Below are 22953 nucleotides of genomic sequence, written 5' to 3'. Positions count from 1 at the left end.
GGCTGTCATAAAGAAGTGGGGGGGGCCCCAGCCTATTTTCCAAAGCACAAGAAGGCAGGACAAGAAACAATGGATGGAAACTAATCAAGGAGAGAAACAACCTGGAATTAAGGAGAAACTTCCTTGCAGGGAGAACAATTCACCAGTGGAACAGCTTGCCACCAGAAGCTGTGGGTGCTTCATCACTTTTTAAGAAAAGATTGGACAGCCACCTGTCTGAAATGTTTTATAGGGTCTCCTGCTTGAGCAGGGGGATGGACTAGAAGACCTCCAAGGTCCCTTCCCTCTCTATTCTGATTAACCTTTTGCGCGGGAAGGCAGAGCTGAAGAAGCATCTCGGAAGAGAAGCGAAACGCCTTCAAAGAAAAACCAGAAAGTCCACTTGCCTCCTGAAAAAAGCACCTTTGGGGTGTGTACAGTAGAGTTTGCGAGACTCGGTTTAGGGGAGGGATACAGACATGACGATGATAATTGTCTTCTTCCTGCCGCTCTTCCTCTCCCATTATGGAATGTGAAGCCCGGCTGTAGCCAGCAGCTCAGGTATGGTTTGAGGGATGGAGAGTCAACACGTCTGCAGATCACCTCGTGGTGACTCACCCAGAGGATGCAGAGCACGGGGCAGCATTCCTGATCTCTGCCGAGGCTGACGTGAACCAGAATTCGCCTCCCAGTTTGCACGTCGCGCAGTCGTCTGTAGATGATAAAAGACGATTGGTATGTCACAGACTGAGTGGGTAGGATGTTGGAGGCGTCAATGGAAGCAGGATTTCCCCTCCAAACCAAGTTACTGGTTGGTAACAAGTTTGCTCATCACTGGGTTAGTCCGAGAACTAACGGGTCATGCTAATCCTCCCCAGTTTTTAACCAGGATTAGGTTGTGTTTATGATTTTTCCAAGGTGCAACCGGCTCAACCCATTTTGTCTCGGGCAAACCCAGAAGATGATGTAACACAGGAGCCAAGATGGATGTGTTATAAGAACTTAAGCCATGAATCAGAAATGAATGTTGTACAATATTCAAGGGGGGGTGGGGGCTTGTGTAACTCCTTTGCCAGAGGTGCTTTCTACGTAAGAAGTTAGATTAGATAGCATGGATGGTCTCTTCCAATTGTTTCTCTTTAAAATAGGGTTTTCAGTTCAACTGTACAGAATGTGAAAGAAGTCCCCCAGGACTTCGTCAACTTCCGGACTTCCGAACCTTCCGCCGCGAGCTTAAAACACATCTATTTATTTGCGCAGGACTGGATTAGATTTTAAACTTATATTGGTTTTAAATGGGTTATTTTTATATTGCTTTTAAAATTTGGCCATGTAGAATAAGTTTTTTAAGTGTTATTTTATTTTGTATTTATATGTATCTTTTTTTACTTGCCTGTGAACCGCCCTGAGTCCTTAGGGAGATAGGGCGGTATATAAATGTGATAAATAAATATAAATAAATGTGTGTGTTTTTATAGTTATAATGTACACTGAAGATGGCATTTAATTTCGTTGCACGAGGTGCAATGACAATAAAGTTAACTAACAACAAAAAAAAGGTTATATCATTTTTGGTTCAGTGCATTGTAGGAAGACGTTCCCAGTACAAGTAGTCCTCAACTTACGGACCACAATTAAGCCCAACATTTATGTTACTGAGAAATTGTAAAGTGAGTTTGGCTTCATTCTGTGGCTTTTCTTGCCTTATTTCTTAAGTGAACCACTGCAGCTGTTAGTAACATGGTTGCTAAGTCAACCTGGTTGCCTCGTTGATTTTGCTTGGGGGAATCACATGACACTGCAAACTGTCGTAAGTATGAGTCAGTTGGCAAGCATCTGAATTTTGATCACGTGACCAGGGGGATGTTGCAATGGTCATGTGAAAAATGGTCATTAAGTCACTTTTTTCAGTGCTGTTTTAACTCTGAATGGTCACTAAGTGAACTGTTGTAAGTCGAGAACTACCTGTATTTAAGTCAATATGTTATTTATCTGGGACGTTTCAGCTACCTGGATTTCGAAGTGAGGATATTGTATGAATCCAGCCATTATCTGAAGCCAAGCAGGAGAAACCAGGCAGGGGATGGACAGTTTGTGGTTTCCATTCATCACACACCACTTCCTGTTGGGCTGTGTCACAGGCAGGCGGGATCCGAGTCCCAAATAGCATCAGAAGCAGGTCTGGTCTCATCATAGAGGCCTCCCCAAGGGAGCCTGTGACTCGTCCCCTGGTTCAGCCTTGTTAGAAGCAGCTTCCAGCTCAGGGAAACAAATGTGCTTTTTTTTTTCCCTCACACCGGCTTCATCCTTTTGATGTGGAAACAGCATCTGCTGTAAAGGATTTTAACACAAAGTGCGGTTTTTCCGCTTGCTCTTCCATCTCTCCTTCCTCTCCCACTTTCGATTCGCGGGGTCGTAGGAAGAAAAGTCACCTTAAGCAGAAATGATCAAATGTTATTTATTGTCGAGGGCTCAAACCAGCATGCAAGTCCACTGACCCCCGAGTCAGCTATCTTGTGGTCATAAACATCCATAAAACCTGGTATACATATTTGTTCCCTTCTTGTACAATACGTTTAGATTACGACAGGGAGCTGCATTCAGAGGTTAGACTTGATTTGTGTTCCTCTTGGGAGCATTTTTTATGGTTTTCTGTTTATTTTATATAAAGCCATATAAATAGGTTTAGTCAATAACTGAGTTAGGAAAATTGTACACACACGACATACGAGAAACGATGCTGAAAGTATTAACCATCAGACAATAACTACCCTTTACGTTAGTGGCTGCTTAAAACACAGTGATATGTTTTCAACCAGCCACCTTAACTAATACACAATCCTTAACAGGCCCACTGCCTTCCAAATATGTAACTCCCATGGCCTGATGAGCGAGGACGACAGAATACAGAATAAAATACAGAATATCAGAATTGGAAGGGATTGTCTTCTAGTCCAGCTCCCTACTCAAGCAGGAGACCCTACACAAATAAATAGCTGCCCAATCTCTTCTTGGAAACCTCCAGTGATAAGAGCACCCACAACTTCTGAGGGCAATCCGTGCCACCGGTTAATTGTTCTCGCTGTCAGGAAATTCCTCCTTAGTTCAAAGTTGGATCTCTTCTTGACAAGTTTCCATTTGTTATTTCTCCTGGCTTCAGATGCTTTGGAGAAAAGGTTGAATCCCTCGCTTTTGTAACAGTGCCTCAGATATTGGAAGGCCGCTATCATGTCACCCCTAGTCTTCCTTTTCAATAGGCTACCCAGTTCCTGCAGCTGTTCGTCGTATATCTTAGCACCCCCCCCCATGCCTTATCATCTTGGTTATTCTTCTCTGCACTCTTTATCTAGAGTCTCAACATCTTTTTTTATATCATGGTGGCCAAAACTGGATGCAGTATTCAAAGTGTGGTCTGGCCAGTGCAGTATAAAGCGGTACTAGCACGTCTTGTGATCTTGAAACTATCCCTCTGTTGATGCAGCCTAGGAGTGTGTTGGCTTTTTTGGCAGGTGTAGCACATGGCTGGCTCATACTTAAGCGGTTGTCCACTAAGACTCCAAGATCCCTCTCACAGCTTCTACTGCTTAGTCAGGTATCGCGTATTCTATACCTGTGCGTTTTGGTTTTTTTCTTGCCTTGGTGTAAAACCTTATTTTTCTCGCTAAAGGTAAAAGTTCCCCTTGCACATACGTGTTAGTCATTTCCGCCTCTAGTGCTCATCTCCGTTTCAAGGGCGAAGAGCCAACGCTGTCCGAAGACGTCTCCGTGGTCATGTGGCCGGCATGACTCAACGCCAAAGGCGCATGGAACGCTCTTCCCTTCCCACCAAAGGTGGTCCCTATTTTTCTACTTGCATTTTTTACCTGCTTTCGAACTGCTAGGTTGGCAGAAGCTGGGACAAGTCACGGGAGCTCACCCCGTTATGCGGCGCTAGGGATTCGAATCGTTGAACAGCCGACCTTTCGATTGACAAGCTCAGCGTCTTAGCCACTGGGCCATCACGTCCCTTTTTCTCGCTACTGGATTGCATTTTGTTAGCTTGTGTTTTTCAACCTCTTTCTGAATCTTGAGCCTATCTTCTAAAGTGCTGACTATTCCTAACAGCTTGATGTCATCTGAAAAATTGACGAGTTCCCTTTCTATCATTCTAAATTGTTATCAAGATGTTGAAGAATACTGGGTCTAAGGCAGAATCCTGGGTTCACCACTGTATACTTCTCTCCATAAAGCTGTAGTTCTATTAAGGACTAGATGCTGAATGGGCTTGGCCAGTTGCAGATTCATCTGTCTACCTCTCATTTTTCTATATTATTAAGAAGTAGTAAGTATTTTGTCAAGATAGATTATAGTTCTCACCTAAGCTATTTGGAATTCCTGAAATTAACTTTTCACTTGATGGGCCTTTAGAGTTCGGCGACTTCAAAATATGTTGAATTCAATTCTTATCATGTACATCTAGCTGTAGCCTGCTGGTTGTGGTTAATGGGTACTGAAGTCCAATATACAATATATGAAGTATACCCAAGACTAACGTTAAACATGAATGAAAATAATTTTTTTTCTTTTGCTATAAAGTTCATAATAAATGACACACCGTAATCAGCAAAATGTTCCATTTGTGATTTTCTCCAAGCAGGTAATATAACTCCAATTAACTGTTGATGACCATCGTTATAATTTCATTTTTAAAATATATTTGCCTCTAATTTTTCCCACCTTCCAACCAAGCCACTTTTTCCTTTCTCACTTCTAGGTTTATTCAGGATATTAATATTCTCTCCTCATGAAGGGTTTGTGGCAAATCACTCTAAACCTTTGGATCAAAGGCGTTAATTTCAATTTTGCTATTCTAATTTAGGAACATACATACATTTCACAGATTTTAGTATCTATGAATATTAATATCTGTGGAGAAGCAAGAAATGGGGACTTCACTTTAAATTCAAATATTTAATTGCGAATGATTTTTTTAATGGGCTTATTTATTTAAATATACGCAGGTAGTCCTCAACTTACAGCAGTTCATTTAGTGACTGTTCAAAGTTACAACAGCACGGAAAATAAGTGACTTGACTGTTTTTCACAGTTACGACTTTTGTAGCATCCCCATGATCATATGATCAAAATTCAGACACTTGGCAACTGGTTCCAGTTTATGACCTTTGCAACGTTCCGGGATCGTGTGATCCCCTTTTGTGACCTTTTGACAAGCAAAGTCATTGGGGAAGCCAGATAGAATTCAACAAACTTGTTACTAACGTAACAGCCATAGTGATTCACTTAACAACAGTAGTATGAAAGGTCGTAAAATGGGGCAAAACTCACTTAACAAAGTCTGGCTTAATAACGGAAATTTTGGGCTTCATTGTCGTAAGGCGAGGATTACCTGTATTTATACTACTTTACTAATTTGGTAAATAAAGGGACACTTTTTAAAAAAAATAAAACAATGCCTACTTTTCTCTTTCCTTTATAGAAAATTGCACTTCTTGCCACTTTTCTGATTCATTTGGAGGATTTGGCTACCATTTAAATGACCTCTGCTAGCTTCCAGGCAGCAAAATCGGTCCTGCACCCACAGAAATGCTTGAGGCCAGGCCTGATACTGCGGTTGAATACTGTGTCATTTTATTAAAGTGTGTCTTAATAATACAGGGTCCATCATACGGCACTGGGAATCTTCTCTCTGGGTGTTCTTGTCTCCTTCCCCACTTCGGAGCCACGAGCTGGCCTTCAGCCAGTGGATTCACGGCTCTTATCAGTCCTGGCAGAGAAATCGCAGCTGCCTGCCAAAGTTCAAACAAGTGACTCACGTAGCAAGACTTTCAGCTCTTTTTGAAACGGTTCAGCTAAACTTTTGCTTCCCGTGGAGTGAGAGCAATCCCAAAGCTCCTTATATATCCTGTGGGGTGGGGCTCCTGCCCCACCCTTCCCTTTGATGACGCCGCCTGTCTAATCTTCTGAAGCGCGGGTCGATCCAAGCTTGATTATTATTATTATCAACTGGGTCTGAAGGCGTAGCCTGGGGAAGGGAGGAATCAGGGGATGACAGTCTCATTACGTCCTCCGACTGATCTGGTTCTGGCTCCTGGAGCCGGGCCAAAGGAATCGGTGCTCCCGAGGTAAGTCTTACCGGCCCTTCCCCCTCACTCTCGGAATCACTTTCGGGCATGGAGCCAGGTTCGGGGGCTGGAGTCACAACACTGGGTTTGATGGCTTTCTAAAGAGATCAGGCCCCTTGTGGTTCATCCATAGTCTCTATTCTGTCCTGCTCAGCTTAGCTGCTCCAACATTCTTTGAATGAGAAATCTTCTATAACTTCTGGCAAATTACTTAGCTCATAAACCAGAAGCTGTCTTTCTAAGCCAGATGTGGCTGTTGTCTTTGCCAGATTTAGAATAGAATAGAATAACAGTTGGAAGGGACCTTGGAGGTCTTCTAGTCCAAACCCCCTGTTCAGGCAGGAAACCCTCTATCATTTCAGACAAATGGTTATCCAATCTCTTCTTGAAAACTTCCAGTGTTGGAGCATTCACAACTTCTGGAGGCAAGTTGTTCCACTGGTTAATTGTTCTCACTTTCAGGAAATTTCTCCTTCGTTCTAGGTTGCTTCTCTCCTTGATTAGTTTCCATCCGTTGCTTCTTGTCCTGCTTTCAGGTGCTTCCGAGAATAGGTTGACCCCCTCTTCTCTGTGGCAGCCCCTCAAATATTGGAACCCTGCTATCATGTCACCCCTAGTCCTTCTTTCCATCAAACTAGACATACCCAATTTCTCCAAGGGCAAAAAGAAGGGGGAGGGGGAAAGTAAGGGGATTTTTTGCCTTAAAGCCCCTTCAAAGTCTTTTCTTATAGAAGCACTAATTGGTAAAATAACTTAAAGAGGGGGCTTTTTTATCCATCGGTTCCGCTATTAAGCAGTGAAAGAGGGTTAGCTTTTCAGCGGTTAAAAGCTCTAGCTTGGAAATGGATTGAAGTCTCAGCTCCTAAAAGACTGCTGTGATTTGAAAGAGGATTTAAAAGAAGTGAAGGAGATGATTGGGAAAAATGAAGACAGAATGCAAAAAGTAGAGGAAAAAGCGGATTTGATAGAAAAGGGAATGAAAGAATTAGAGGAAAAATTGATATCAATGGATAAAAATCAAGCGAGAACAATTATTTCCCTTGAGATGGAGCGCTCCGATTATTATCTAAGATTTCAAAATATAAAGGAAGAAAAAGGGGAAAACCTACCAGATATAATGGCAGAGATGTTGGCAGAAGTGATGGAAGAACCTAAGGAGAAGATATTTAATCAGATCAAAGAGGTATTTAGAGTACCCACAAGATACACAATGAGAAATAAATTACCGAGAGAAGTTCATGTAAGAATTACACAAAAAGTGATAAAAACAGAGATACTACAAATAACAGGAAACACTGCAATGAAATATAAAGAGATAAATATAGAGTGTTTATAAAGAGAGAAATATAAAGAGTGTTGAGACAAATACCCAGAAGAGTTAGAGACTTGAGGAAAGAATATCTTTTCCTAACAAAACTTCTAATTACAATAGGAGTGAGTTTTAGGTGGCTAATACCAGATGGAATACTGGTGACATGGCAAAAACAGATGTAGATTAGCTTCTATTGAAAAAGCGAAATTATTTTATGAGCAATTTTTGGGACCATTAGATGACGGAAAATTGGGTGAAGCAAGAGAGACTGGATACCAAGAGGAAAATGTAAAAGAGAAAGAAGAGAGGATGAAAGAACAGGAAGAAAGAGCAATAAGAGAGGGAACAAGGTCAAAAGATACAAAAGAACAAAGACAAGACAAGAGCGAAAATCAGTAATAAGTAAATTATGGAAGTAGAAATTAAAAAAAAAACTTTACAGCAGAGCTCAGGCAGAAGATCCCAGATTGCAGAACATCTTGCTCTGTGCTACTCTGTGAGCCTGCCAACTTCGTGACATCGCAAAAGTGCCTTTGCAAGTAAAAGAAATAACTTGAAAGAAGAATTTTCCCCTTCAGTTTTGCTATTGATCCCAAACCTGGTTCAATGAGAAGCTTTCTGAATCAGTAATGAGGTTAAAGGCCACGACTAATGACAAAAACAGAACCATCACTGATACTTCTAATTATAGATGATACTTTAAAGCTGGAATCCTCAACCCCCAGTCCATGGAATGGCACCGGGTCGCGGCATGCCAGAAACTGGCCTGCACAAACAAGCAAAGCCCCATCCGCGGGATGCAGGCAGCATGTTGAAACCATGCCCCCTTCAGTCCACGGAAAAACCATTCTCCACGGAACTGGTCCCTGGTACCCAATGGCAACTCTGAAGCCTCCGAGATGGCCTCAGCTTGGTTCACTTCAGGTTACTTGGAACGCTGACACCCAAAAGGATGGGGGATGCTGCCATCTACTATGAACAGATGGTATACCCCAAAAGACACATAGCCTTTTTCTGTTTCTTCCTGTGGAGTGTATGAGCATTTCTCTTTCGAGCAAAGCATGCACAGAAATGTTTCCAACAGTTATTTTTAAAATTAAATGGTAGGCCGTTCGAACAGGTCCTTTCCTTGACCCACAGGGTCTTGTATCAATGAAAAGAAGCGCTCCATTCCATATTTACACTGTGGGAGGGAATTGCGAAGAAGAACTGTGCAATTTTTAACAGTTCTGAATAGCATTCAATGGCTTTAGCCTTCAGGAAGTATTTGGTCCACTTTTGATGTGAAAGCAGATGCTGGAATTCTTCTTCATCGCTGGAAGCTTCCACAAATTTTTTCAGGTTGTTGAACTGATCAAAACACCTGATGTCATCAATCTCTATGCCTTTCTCAATCAAATACGTTATACATGCTTCCACGTCACTCCAGCTCGGCGTGTCACTCAGGGCCATCCAGGTGAAGCAGGAAAACTCTTGCAGAGATGCCATCCACATCTCCAGGTAGTCTATGCAATTACCGTAGAGGCGACGCACGGCATCGGAGAAGACGTCGCATCCCTCCTCCAGCCCCTCCTTGCGCTTGTCTGCAAGCATCCCCTTCACCGTCAGGGACATGAAGTTCTGGGCTCTACGGTCAAGCAGGATGGTGCGCACCGAGTCCAGCGTCTTCATCACCTCCACGAGGGAGTTATTTTCCCGCTCCATCTCTTCGATGTGCAAATGGAAGGCGTTCATCAGCGAGTGCATGTGCCAAAGGTAGAGCTCGCCGAACTCGTGCTCAAAGAAGCTCTTGAGCACGGCGGGCGGGTTGCTCTGGCCCAAGAAGAAGGACTTCAGGGCCGAGTGCATCTGGAGCAGCTTCGTGATGCCGGGGAACAAGGACAGCCAGCGGGTCTTGCTGTGGGAGAGCAGCCGCTTGTATTCTACCTCCACAAACTCGCAGTATTCTTGCAGGGACTCCGTCCGCACCGCGTAGATGTGGAAGTACTGGTAGATCTTTAGGATGACATTCTCAACGTCCACCTCCAGGGCGTCTGCTCCGTGGTGGATGCAGTTGTGCAAAATGTGGGCAGGGCAGCACACCCCAATCAACGTCTCTCTCTGGAGGGCTTTCTTCAGCTTGGCGAACACAGTCCTCGCCTCCTCGTCTTGCCGAAGTTCGCCAAACATGGTGTTGCAGTTGTCCCCCGCGAAGGCCACGCACTTCTGAAGCAATCTGTGTTTCTTAAGAGCTTTGACAAGAGAGTCTGAGACGTCCATCTCGGTGGGACTTTCCTGAAGTTCCAGGAGCTTGGTCTTCAAGCCGCCGTTCCTGTAGTCATAATATTGGATGAGGACAGGGACCATTTTCAGGGCCCTGTGGCTGCTATCATCTATAGCCACCCCGCAGAAGGGGATGCTGTGGTCTTCCAGGGCCTTCAGGTCAAGGCTCACTGCATGCTGGGCAAGCATAGAGTTCTCAAGACTTTCTGTTCTGGTCCGGGTGTTGGAAAATTTTTGCGCTATCTCTGCATCAGGAAATATCTTTCTGAATAAGTCAGACGTGCGGCCTGTTGATTTGTAGCTGTTGCAACTTGGGATGGTGTGCAAGGGTAGCGTGCTGTCCGCTGCAGCAAGAGCATCCTCGGCTTTCGTGCCTGGCGTCCCCAAAAATTCAGTCAGCTTTGCAGACCAACTGTCTCCTCCAAGGGCTTTCTTGTGCTTTTCAGAGGACATGTGGTACTCCAGATCACTGGCACCTTTATGTGCAACTGACACAAACGTGCCAGCTTTGCAGACCAAGCACTCTGCTTCATAGTCATCTCTTCCTTTGCGAAAATGGGGATATTTCTGCTTCAGTTTGTCAGTAAAGACGCATTTTCGCTTAGGCATTTTCTATCTTCAGTGTGGCTCACAAACTGATCCTGGGAACACTGCAGCAACCAAGTACAAGAACAAAGTCAGGAAAGGTAGATAAACTCTAAAGATCAATAAATTCAATTGATATATTCTGTTTTATATTAAATATTTATTCTACACACATTTATTATGTCTATAATCAGAAATAAATTATTTTGCTTACCAAAACTAGTATAGGCTGAAGGATGCCGCTTATTTAAGTCTAGCAGCTGTCTTAATTTTGATATTCAATGTTCAGAGTCATTCTTGAGACATTGTGCTCCTCAGCTTATTCTGATCAGTTTCAATTTTGAATTTGAAAGAAATATATTTTTGTTGTTCTTACTGTCAAATAGTTACAAACTGAAACAAATTTTTCACATATCTAGGGGAATAGAAGACAGATGAGATTCTCTAGTAACAGGAAATGTTTCTGGCTTTTATTCTTTTTGGTGGATGGATCCCATTATGTATCTATAGAGGCTGGATACTGTTGGATACTTTCTGTCAAGCATATTGTATGAATACAACTATTGTCTTAACATTGTATTATACGTGTACACAATATACATAGTATGGATTATGTTACCTTGGTTTAGACTCAGCCATGCTGTATAAAGCAAGGCAGTGTCAATGTACACTATTAGTGCAAGGAAAATTAACTTCACTTCTGTAGGGAGTGTGATTATACAGGCACAGTTTTGGGTTGCCGTTTAAAAGGGGTTGTAGTAGTGTGAGGACATAAGGGACTGCATTCAAGGCCTTCCTCAGATAACAGGCATGCGTTCAACCCAGACTCATGCCAACTTCTGCATAAAGGAAACGAAGTTGAGTGATAAGTGACACATTAAACCAAAAGGAGGCTCAAACGTCTCCCCTACAATATTTGGGTTTCCAAATACCTCAGAAAAAAAGACCAACCTGTATAAAACCATGCATAACTCAGAAAAAGTTATGCACAGGGAGATTCTTGAGATGGCACATCATTAACTCGTGGAAGTCATTGCCACAAAATGTGAAACCAAATACATTAAAGGAAGAGGGTCTATCAAGGACTATTGCAATTGAAGAGTGTTACTAAGGGATACATGGGAACAGAGGGGGCAGGGGAGGAAGGGACCCCCAAGGCCACATGAAGAACCAACAATGCCTTGGCCCAATTCAGCACAGCATCTGCTATGACTGGTAACCAGGTTTCCCTGGGAATAAACTAATTCCAGGCTAGTCAAATGTTAGATGTTGCTAAATGGTCCAATTTTGTGTTCTCAGGTCACCCTTACTTGCTCCTCAACCCATCATAAATTATTGGAGGGAAAAAGGGTTTCCTTGTGGAAAAAAAAATCTTCCTTTTTCCTGCAACAGCTGTTTGGGATTGAAATTAGGAAAAGGTGGGTCAGGCCCAGAAAATGCTAAATAAAGCGTCCCAGATAACTACTCCAAATATCTTGGTTTTATAGAGATAGGAGTGGATTCTGCATCAGAAAAAGGAGCCACAAATACAGGCTTCCTCCTGCTATTTCTGCTGTACACACACCTCCTCCCCAAACGCCATCTTCTTTTATTCTGAGGCAAAAAGTGAATTCCAGACATAATCGCAGTGAGATTTTAGTTACTGGTATCTGTGAGACAGGAAAAGACAGAGAAGCAAAGAAGGTGACGACAATGAAGAATATTTTATGTTTGAATGGGTGTGCAGAGAGCTTTCTCTTGCCCTCCGCCCACTAAGAAAGTTAAGCTTTCCAGCACAAATCCGCTCACGTTAACAAATTCTGATCAGTTTGGCACTTCTGTGAGCTTTCCCCTTGCTGTACTAGCAAGTACATCTATTAGGCCATGCATTTTATATCCTATCTGTTGAATCATCTGCTTGGTTTCCCTCATTAAAGCATATGGAACTGTTTCAATAAACACATCTTGATCTTAGCACTACCAAACTCTCTGGGATCTGGCTGGAAACTGACTTAAGATTCTCTGCCCCCAAACATGCATAAGAGCACAAAAGTGCCTACCATTCCTCTCCTATTGTTCTCTTCATTATAGTATTATATGCATACTTCTACTTATACTTTTACTTATATATACTTTTTTTTTCTCATGATGGATTATTGTTTATGTTGGTGATTGTATATACTGTTGTGACAAAATAAATTAAAAAACAAAACAAAACACACAGACCTGAACAAAGCCACCTTGTCCTCCCACTCTTATCCTAGTTACAAGATCCCACCTTTTATTGCAAACATGGCCATGGACACAAGCAGATACTGCACATGTAGTCATGGAGAAAAACATTTAGTTGAACCCTGGACCTTTCTCGGCCAAATGCCTATTTTCCCAATGGATATGCCTTCGTGTTATCATTTTTATTAGGATTTATGGTCTGCTTTTTTACAGGGGAAAAAAAACAGGGCTCATAACTATTTAGATAAAAATATTCAGTGAAGCACAGGATGCATTGCCTCTCTTAAAAATTTGTTCCACGCCTTCAACCCTCTTTCTTTTGATCTTTATCACCCTCCTTCCATCTTGGCTTCCTTTCTGCTTTGTGATCCTTGGGGCTGGGTGGGTTCTTTTGTATTGATCATCAAAGAGCTTTTGAGATGTTTTACAATGGTATTATTGCTAGACTCTCGATCGACAATAAATTAACACAACATCGGACAACCACGTCAAATAGAAAAAAGAGGCAAAGAGAATGGAAGGAAAGCCACAGCTGGGTGCCAAGTCCAGACCATTGAACAAGGATACTTTCTTTCTGTATTCTGTTTGCTGGACACTTAGTGGCTGCCTGGATTCTTGCAAGCTAGTTAGGGCAGTCCCACAGGTCTAGGCACTCCTTAAAGAGGGTGTCTCCCCCCACCCCCACCAGCCAACCCCCTGCGCCTGTTAATCTCACCTCATAGAAGGCAGGTACACAGAGAAAGCCTCTGGATACCTTCTTTCCTTTCGGTGCCTTCCAAAAATCCTGGAACTGAACTCTCACGCATCCACACATTCATCACCCACACAAGCCCGGGTGGAGGAAAATTCCATGCAGCTGCGGGAAGAAGGTGTGGGGGGGAAGGAAGTAAAACAAGATCCGGCTGCTGATTCGCCATCTTGCAGATCCTCCCCCTCCAAGCCACCACAAATAGCCGCATGGTACAGAATGCAATCGAAATTGGGGTGGGGGTAGGGGAGCCATCACCCTTAGGGTGAGTTTGCACATTTATATAATTCTGCGGTTGCTGTTGTCAGAGCAGATGAGATATTCTGTTTGGAAAACCAACACATGCGCACACAAGGTTTTTTTTTTTTTCTTTTCTGGATGTGTACAACACAGCAAATCTGGAACTAAGGCTGGATTTCTAAATCCCTCTAAATAAAAAACAACAACAAAATATTGACTGTTTTCCTTTTTACTTCTTCCTTGACTCGGTCTTCCAAGATGCCTTGTACAACAGGTTCCCTCCCCACTTAGTCACAGAAACTACACGCCCCACATCAGTTAAGCATGGCCTTTATTTAACCCAGCGTAGCTTAAGCTTAGGCATCTGACGCCATTGTTTGTGCACAGTGACACAAATACACATTTGTGCAGGCATACTGCACGATTTAGGGGTCACAGGAACATAGCCTTACTATTTATTTAACAGACAAGGATAAAAACACTTCACGGCTTAATTCAAAGTGCGATTCAGTATCTGGATTTGGAAACCCTGTATGCCCCACTATGCTTTTACTTGGTTTTAGTTTGGTATTTTGGAAGCCGAGGTTCCTGGCTGACTGTAGCATAATAATAATAAAGGGAGGTGAGGTGAAGCTTTGTGCAAAGTCAGAATTGTCGGCAACATCATCGCCCTAATGCCAGACTCCTTAATCTTCTGTAAATGCAATCATCTCGGGGAGCCTCCGTCTGACATAGCCTCTCCTTCTTAGGACTCAGGACAGCTAAAAAGGCAGAGCCTTCCATGACAGTGGAAAAGCACAAGCGATGAATCATGATTTTCTGCGGCCATTTCTTTGCAGCTAATTACCACCCCCTCTGAGCAGCAATCGTCACAGAATATAAAACTGGATAAAATAATAAATGATAAAACTGAAGACAGAAAGGAGTGAAATCATCACAGTGAGAAAACTCATTGGCACCAACCCAATCTAATCAATCTCATAAACATCTAGGAAGGGAACTATATACCCGTCTTAATCTCCCAAATGGAGGGGATTAAGAGCACCTGATTGCTTATTTGTAGCCTATGACTAGCATTAAGTGTTGTATCATTAAGAGTTAAATTTGTACCCTATGACTATCATTAAGTGTTGTAAGCGTTGTACTTTGACGAAGGTATCTTTTCTTTTATGTACACTGAGAGCATATGCACCAAAGACAAATTCCTTGTGTGTCCAATCACACTTGGCCAATAAATTTCTTTTCTTTTCTTTTCTTTTCTTTTTTCTATTCTGTCCTGTCCTGTCCTATCCTCCAACAATGAGCAGTGCAGAAACCAGTATTTGCAAACAGTGGTCTGAAAATACTTAAGGAGCCCAATCCACGAGACGTTCTAAAGGTCAAAACAGCATTTTGAATTGAAGCTAGACTAGACAAGTCTAGACTAGAATAATAGAATTCTTTATTGGCCAAGTGTGATTGGACACACAAGGAATTTGTGCATATGCTCTCAGTGTACATAAAAAGAAAAGATACATTCGTCAAGAATCGTAAGGTACAACACTTAATGGTAGTCATAGGGCACAAATAAGCAACTGAATCATACTAGGAAACATTCAATATAAATCGTAAGGATACAGCAACAAGTTACAGTCGTAAGTGGGAGGAGATGGGTGATAGGAATGATGAGAAGTTTTATAGTAATAGTAACGCAGACTTAGTGAATAGTTTGACAGTGTTTGACAGAAACCTACCGGCAGTCAGTGGAGCACCCACAACATGGGTATCTGAAACAGCATTCAAGTAGTCAGGTTTCTGTGTAATCTTCAGTGGCACATGGTCGCGATCTGATCAGGTGGTCATAAGGTCCAGTTCCAAATAAACTGCTGTACCAGCCAGAGTTGGGCAAAGGACTCCAGCCATGGCCTCCACCGCACATCCAGCAGGATTCCCAGTTTGAGGACTTGCTGATAGCGACACCCCCATCCAAAGTTAAGATTGGAGCACGCAAGTGGTCCCTAAACAAAGCATACATCTGGTTAATATTTTCAGCCCATTTCATCCCACCCAGATGCCGAGACACCATATCTGGCTCCTACAGCATATCTCGCCCCATCCAGATGGAAATATTTATATGGATGTCCCAAAGGTGCTTTTCCAGGAAGGATATTGGATTTTCTTGCCTTCTGAAAAAGCACCTTTGGAACAGCCATGACCTGGATGAATGAGATTCTCCAAAGAGATTGATATTGATGGTAACGGTCTTCAAAGCAACTGCTATCCTGTTAAAGTAGGGGTGAGGGCACTGAATCTTGCAGGATCCCCAAAATGAGTCCCACCAGGGCAATCTCTTCTCACCTTCTCTATCCCCACCCTATGGGTACCACCCAGTTAGGGAAGAACAGTGAGAACCATCAACTCATGGAACAGACGTTGCCTTCAGAAGTTGTGGGAGCTTCATCCCTGGAAGCCTTCAAGAAGAGACTCGACTGCCATCTGTCAAAAATGGTGTAGGGTCTCCTGCTTGGGGGATGGGGTGGGGGGCTGGGCTAGATGATCTACAAGGTCCCTTCCAACCCTGTTTATCTCTTATTGTTATTCAGAAATTGTGGGAGCTTCATCCCTGGAGGCTTTCAAGAAGAGACTGGACTGCCATCTGTCAAAAATAGTGTAGGGTCTCCTGTTTGGGCAGAGGGTTGGACTAGATGATCTACAAGGTCCCTTCCAATTCTGTTAATCTGTAACAGATCTCTGTGCCTAATCTCCAACTCTCATGCGAGAACCACAAATACGTGGTTGTATGGTGTCAAAAACTATTCCGGACTCCTCCAAACCCCTGTTCTAGATCCCAAGGAAGGTCATCCACTTTCATTGGAGAAGAAGGAATTAGAAGAACAAAACCTGGAAAATGCACCAGCTGAAGTGGATGAAGGAGGAGAAGACATCAAGCCTGATCATCTCCGTTATATTTCCTCAGGGCCATGGTCTATAGACCAGGGGTCTCCAACCTCGGCAACTTTAAGACTTGTGGACTTCAACTCCCAGAGTTCCTCAGCCGAGTTGAAGTCCACAAGTCTTAAAGTTGCGGAGGTTGGAGACCCCTGGTCTATAGATCCTTTAAAAAGGCCTGAAACACCAGAGACTTCAACCCGAGAAGCAAGAATTTACATTACTAGGAGAACGATACAAGCGAGAAATAATAAGAATAAGAGCAGCAGAGTTGGAAGGTTGATGACTATCTGTACACCTTTCTTTTGATATTATCCTTTACAAGACTCTCTGCTTCTAATCCTGGAGGAATTCTGCAGATAGTCCTTGGGTTACGACCATAACAGATTGTAACAGAGTTGGAAGGGACCTTGTAGGTCATCTAGTCCACCCCCCTAAGCAGGAGTTAAAAGAGAATGCTGTAAAGGTGCTTGTGAGAACTGGGGTGCATTGGACCCCTAAGAAAACAGATTGCCTAGAGAGAGACCTAGAAAAATTGGAGCAGGGGGGGTTGGACTAGATGACCTCCAAGGTCCCTTCTAACATATCTCATTCCAGACAAATGGCTGTCCCTTTGCCCGCTTCTCCGGGTCAACTAAAGAGCTTTCGGTCACCGAAGTGCGAAGGCTACGCACTTTTGTTGTGCGAACCCAACAAAAATGGGCGGTGAATTCAGTCAGCAGGTTCCCTATTGTCGTGTTTACACAACCAGAGAAAAAAAAATAGAGACTCGGGCCTAGCCGTCAGTTCTGTCACCCGGGGCTAACGTGAGATATATCAGCCCTGCGTTGAAATACGTAACAAACGTTATTTCCTCACATATTGTGAATAAAGTAAAAGTGCAAAAAAAAAAAAATTCCCCTCAGACAAAGCCGGAAGAGGAGCCGAGGGGAGGGGAGCGAGTGGCGCATGCGCGCTGCGGCCCTGCGGCATCCGGAACCTTCTCGGCTGCTAGAACTGGTTTGAGCCGGATTGAACCGGCCGCTCCTGCTCTCCCCCCTCCCTTCGCCTGGCGGTGAGGATTCTGCTGCGACACAAACCTCCTCTTCTCCCTCGCCGTCCTTCGCTCAGGGTATCCCTCCGCGCGCCGCGTGAGCCCCGCCCCCTTCCCCCTCTCTCTCAACGTTTAAGATGGCGTCGGCGCCGACAGCGAACAAAATGGCCGCCGAGCTCCGTCGTCTCGACAGCTGCTGGGAGTGGGGGAGGGTCCCCCTTCCTTTTAGTTGCCCCCCTCCCCGTTCCCGGGTCGGATTTCCATGCTGCTATTGCATATGAAGTTAATTCAGTGCAATGAGGAGTCAAAAGGACAAAGCAGCTAAAAGAATTAAGGACGAGCCATTTCAAACTCATAGGATTTAATATGTATTGGAGGGTGGGGGGTGGGCGGGAGAGTGGGTGAGGACAAGCAAGCAATAGTTTCACAATTATGCAACATGCTTTTGCCTTATTAAGAATGGTTTGCAAACCCACAGTTAGTCAAATCCTGGTAAACAATGAAGGCATTTGGTTGATAATTCCCTGACTGGTCTACCTTGCAGGGCTGATCCCTGACTGGTCTACCTTGCAGGGCTGATCTGCATGGAAACTGCATTACATAGGACAAGGCGGTATAAGCTCCTTTTTTAAAAAAAATGAAACAAAAGCTGGCTTAAAACCTAATTGTGGCATTTGGGAAAAAAGCAGTACCTGCCCTTCGTAAACGTAACATTTGGGGCATTTTCTGTAATTTAGATTATATAGGGATCCTTGTATTCTGGTTTAGAAACCAAATACGCGGTTTGCAGGTTAGTTTCACAGTATAAGTGCAGGTAATCCTGGAATTACGACCATCGATTGAACCCCAAATTTACGTTGTTCAGTTGAAAAAAACGTGTCAAGTGAGCTTTGGCTCATTTTACGACCTTTCTGGCCACGGTGCATGCACATGAACAAGTAAATAAACCGTTGTAGCTTCCTGTATGTATGGCATTATAAACTACCTATTTGGGGCCAAATACAGGAACAATCTTGTATAATTTTTCCTAAATTGTTTTCTGCTTAAAAGCCTTAGCTAGTTATGGTGGGGGCGGGCATAGAATGCAAGAAACAATATGAAATTTTAGCAGTATTTTGAGATTCATGTATTAGTTTGGGAGGAAATGCTATTTATACAACTAATCAACAGGTCCTTGCCCGGTAGAGGGCCTTTGTATGCGAGGCACTATTTTTTCTGAGGTAGGTGGTGGAAGGAGCTGCAGATTCCAGGGTGTGAGGCGTCCGCCTATAAATAGCGGCTCGAGCCCTTCAGTTGCCAGAGCTGCAGGGAGGCTAGGATAGAGAGGGAGGGTTTTTTTGCTGAGGAGATAACTAGACTTTAAAAAGGAGACTAAAACAGCCTAAAATTCTTAAAAAGGGATAGCTAAGGATTTATTAAAAGCAAATGAGGCTTTTTATTCAACTGAAATGCTTAGTTAACAGCTACTTAAATGCTTAAAAAGTATAGGCGACTGAGGCAAATTCTAAATTAAACGAGAAAATAGAAGATTGGATTGAAGATACCTTTAAAATAAATTATAAATTACTGTAAAAGGGCTTAATTTTAAAAAAAAAAATGCCCTCCGACAAACAAACCGAAAGGCTAAGAAAAAAAATACGGCTCAAGGCTTTGATGAAAGATCAAGAAAATGGAAGATAGAAAAACAAGATATAATGGAAGACGGTAGAAATTTAAAAACAGCTTGAAGTTTCAGCTTTAGAAGTTAAATTTAGCTGTAGAGGGTAACAAAAAAATAGCTTGAATACGAAGTCTGCTTCAAGCAGAATGACGAAAAGGAAGAAAAGAAAAAACGAAGGGTTTCTTTAAAAGAAGTGGCAACAAGATACTCTTTAAAAAAAAGGCTGAGTCTTGTTGCTGAAGTAGGAAAACCAAGATGGAAGACTTCAACAGAGGCAAGACTTAGAAGAGAGAAGGGTGGAAAAGGCATCTTAGAAGATGAAGAGAGAAGGAAAGACGGGTGGGGCAAAAAAAGAAGTTAATACCTCTGCTAAAGAAGTAGGAAAATTAGCGAAGAGGAAAGCCAAAAACAAAAAAAAAGGACTTTAAAAGCGTTCTAAAACAACCTTCTTGCCCAGTGCTAGTTTCAAGCTCTTAGCTAAGGCTGTGGCAATGGTGAACCAAAAGTGGTTTTAAGGTGGCCATTTTGGTTTTAATTTTCCCCAAGGACTTTTTTGTGCGGAAGCTCACTGAGATATATATATATTTGGTCAGGCTGCTGTTAAAAGCAGTTGAACGCCAAAAAAAAAAAAAGACTTTAAAAAGCTTGTTTTCTCAACTGGTGTGAACAAGGAAGCTAGGAAGTCGGTAGAAACGCCCCCCCCCCCGAAGGAAAAAGCCAATCCATTGGTGAAGCAGGGAAAGAAAAGCAGGAAAATCAAGTAGAAGAGAGGAAGATCCCTTTAGATGCTTCTAGAACAACCCAAGAATCCTGTGGTTAGGGAGAAAACCGTGAAGACGACCTGTAAAAAGTCCTGTGTGTATCGTAGTTGGTAACCGCCTCATCTTCTGGCAACGTCTTTTTCTTTAGGGCTGCGCTGTTCGTAAAATGGGGGTTTGTCGTAAGTTTGGGGTTCTTCTCCGGAGGCTGCAGGGGAGGAGGGATGTTGGTCTCTCTCTTTACAGGTGTACTTAGTCGGCTGTTTGCTGGGAAGCTATTGGGCAGTCTTCGCAAGCCAAGCAAGTCAGCAGTTCCTGTGCTTTAAAAGTAGCCATTGTTTCTGCTTGCTCCCTCTTCTCTCCCTCCTCTCTCCCCCCCCAAAGAAAATAGCTAGAATCCTTGAGGCTGTGTGTAAACCATCCTCCCCACAATGGGTGAGTTGAAGTCCGTGGTGGGGAAAGGAACAGCATTTTTGCAGGTACAGATAGCGGTATAAAAGGGTGAGAATTGTATTTGGATTTGCAGCCATTTGCTGGGTTGGAGAGTTCTTGTGGGCGGAGAGGGGTGGGCATTGCAATGTTGTGTTGAGATTTTGTCCCTTCAGGTGTATGTAGAGCCAGAGGAATCCGCAAAGGTCCCGGTGTGTTTCCATAAGGAAAAAAAATGCCAAGGAAGGCTTGAGGATGACTTGAATAACTCCAGTGTAAACAAGCAAAGGAAGGAACATAATGAAAACCAGGAGTGGCCGATGGGAACTTAACTCCTAGAAGGAAGTGGCTTCTTGGCATCTGTAGTGAGGGAGGAACCGCGCAGGACCATAAGTCCCAACCTCTTGGGTTGTAACCACACCTTTTTTTCCCCCCTGCAAGAGGGTGTCTTTTTGGGGTGGGCGGGGAGGATAAAATGCCAGCTTCTCTCTAGCTTCTCTGCAGGTACTATAGCATCCTCTGGTGGCTTGACTTAGAAGTTGCTGCGTAAACCCTCCTCCCTCTGAGGCTGGACCTCACTTTCCTGGGAAGAAAGGACAGTGCCTAGAATTGGAAGTTGTTGTGGAATTGTGATCCATTTACGCAGCATTTGCAGAAGAGCTGGGAAGTTGAAAGCTAAGTTCTTAAGGGAAAACCCCCCCCACTATTAGTGTTTGATATGAAGCGGAGGGGAGCTTTTAATTAACCAGTATTAGGGTGGGGGAGGGGAGAGAATAATTTTTCTGTGTTTTTTTTAAAGATTATTTCTCCAGGATATCCATAACTTTTAGATCTGGAAAAATAGCCTAGTCTGGCAAGTAATTTTCTGCAGTAGAGATTGAGACAATTGGAAGAAATGGGCCTTTAATGGCAAATATGCTTATGCACCAGTAACTTCCAGCTAAAAAGCTTTGTATGAGGACTGATCTGTAAAAATAGATCCAACTCCCACTTTTCCTATTAGGGGGAGGAGAAGGAAAGCCCCTGAGAATATATGGATGTGGATTTTTCTGAAAGGAAGGCTTGGAAATGTAAAAGTAGGGCTGCAATGCCCAGGTAGGAAATTGACACGTGAAAGAGGAAATCATAATCTTTAGATATAGTAGTTTTTGGTTCTCTTTTGGCATCTTTTCCAGGTACTTAATATCTCTTAAGAGTCTTCAGGGAGAAAAGAGAAGGAACTGAATGATCCTGTGTGTATAATCCTTCCGTGGGTAGTTTGTATAATTTTTGCAAGTAAGATTCTGCTTTTGATTGTTTCCCTTTTTTGTAAATCAAATCATTGGTTCTAAGAATGAGTTGCATTAATTTTGTAAGAGCCTGAAAAAAATTGAATGATTAGTGATTGCAGACTTTGTGTACCTAATTAATACAACAGTAATCATAACCTCCATTGACTGCTCATAGCTCATGATGTGTCTTGTCTTGTCTTGGTGGGGGGATGGGGGAGGGAGGCCTGGGGAACAACTCTTGTCTAGACCTTTTTCAGATCCGTCCTCTCAACATTAACCTGCTGAAAAGCCTTGGCATCATAAAAAGCAGAGGGAGCAAAAATCGGTTGCGAATGATAAAGGCAGAAATATCCTAGATGGCCTCTTGCTTGATGGAAAAGGTCCCAGATGTTTAACAGGTGAAAAAGTCAGAATCTCTGCCAACAGGGGAAAAAAGATCCACAAAGCTATAAGCAGTGAAGCAGGCAAATTTGAAGTGTATGAAATCAAATGTGAAATTTCCTAACCTTATGGAAATGAGGAGGAGCACACCTTAAAAACCAGTGCATGAAGGCCTGTGTCTACAAATGCAAATATTAACCAATTAAGAGAATCTTCAGGGGAAAAAAATGGCAAAGGTGCTTTCTCTACCCAGCTGGCTTCAAAATATTTGATGTGTGAATGATTTCCTAAATCTTAAGATGGAATTGAAGAGAGAATAATGAAAAAAAAAAAAAGCATGGTAGAATTGGATCAATCGTCTTTGGGACTGGAGAGCAATTTGGTGATTTGTGTTGCTTGTTGGCCTCAGCAAAAGTTTTGCTTCATTCCGCCTGGGAGCTGAACTGGTAACAGATAAGTTTGACCATTTCTAAAAAGAATTGCATGTTAGGAAAAAATGTAAGTTAAATGTTCATTTTCAGGGTCTTAGGAAGGAAATCTTGAAATTTCATAATGCATTATAGCCCCTTTCAAGTTTTAAGATGCTTGCTGGGTTGCCTGTGGCCCCCAGATACCTCCTAGTTGAGCTACTGCTCAGTTTATAAAGGGTCTTTATTATATTCCCGGCCTCGACTGCCTTGCCTCCTTGTGCTAGCTCTAGAGGACTTAATTGCTGGTCCTTGCACACAAAAGGAGTGCATTTTTTGTAGCCCTTGAGTACCTGTATAAAGTCTCATGCACATACCAATATTTTTGTACGGTAATAAAAATGCTCAGTATTTGCCAAAGGGCTAGGAAGTTGTAATCTTTTTTTTCACTGTTCCAATAAAACATGCTGTTTCTGGGTTCATTTTAAATTGTTACTTTTGAATAGTTCTGTGGCATTTTGTGTGGGTGGGTGGGGTATTCTTCTTGATCTTTCAGAATCTTTCTCCGTGAAACGCCATCTGATCTCTATTGGACAAGAACAGAAAAATAAAGAGCTGAAGACTTTC

The 22953-nt window shown here is 42.9% G+C and overlaps 1 protein-coding gene across 4 annotated transcripts; it reads right to left on the bottom strand.

The window, feature by feature from the left end:
• Window positions 1–4914: 4914 nt before the first annotated feature.
• Window positions 4915–13586, bottom strand: LOC131186495 (uncharacterized). Of its 4 annotated transcripts, XM_058160137.1 has the most exons (4): window positions 13187–13586; window positions 11825–11909; window positions 10475–10584; window positions 4915–10325 (listed from the first exon to the last, which is right to left on the bottom strand). In XM_058160137.1, the coding sequence occupies exon 4, from the start codon at window positions 10282–10284 to the stop codon at window positions 8563–8565; it is 1722 nt and encodes a 573-aa protein (XP_058016120.1). In that variant the 5' UTR covers window positions 10285–10325; window positions 10475–10584; window positions 11825–11909; window positions 13187–13586; the 3' UTR covers window positions 4915–8562. The 4 variants fall into 4 exon arrangements, with proteins under 4 accessions (XP_058016120.1, XP_058016119.1, XP_058016121.1 ...); XM_058160136.1 differs by lacking the exon at window positions 11825–11909 and having other exon boundaries at window positions 10475–10675; XM_058160138.1 differs by lacking the exon at window positions 11825–11909.
• Between the last annotated feature and the right edge of the window lie 9367 nt (window positions 13587–22953).

Source organism: Ahaetulla prasina, chromosome 17 (genome assembly GCF_028640845.1).
Source record: "Ahaetulla prasina isolate Xishuangbanna chromosome 17, ASM2864084v1, whole genome shotgun sequence".
Taxonomy (NCBI): domain Eukaryota; kingdom Metazoa; phylum Chordata; class Lepidosauria; order Squamata; family Colubridae; genus Ahaetulla; species Ahaetulla prasina.
Note: the sequence above shows the minus strand (reverse complement) of the source record. Positions and strands in the feature narration are given on the sequence as shown.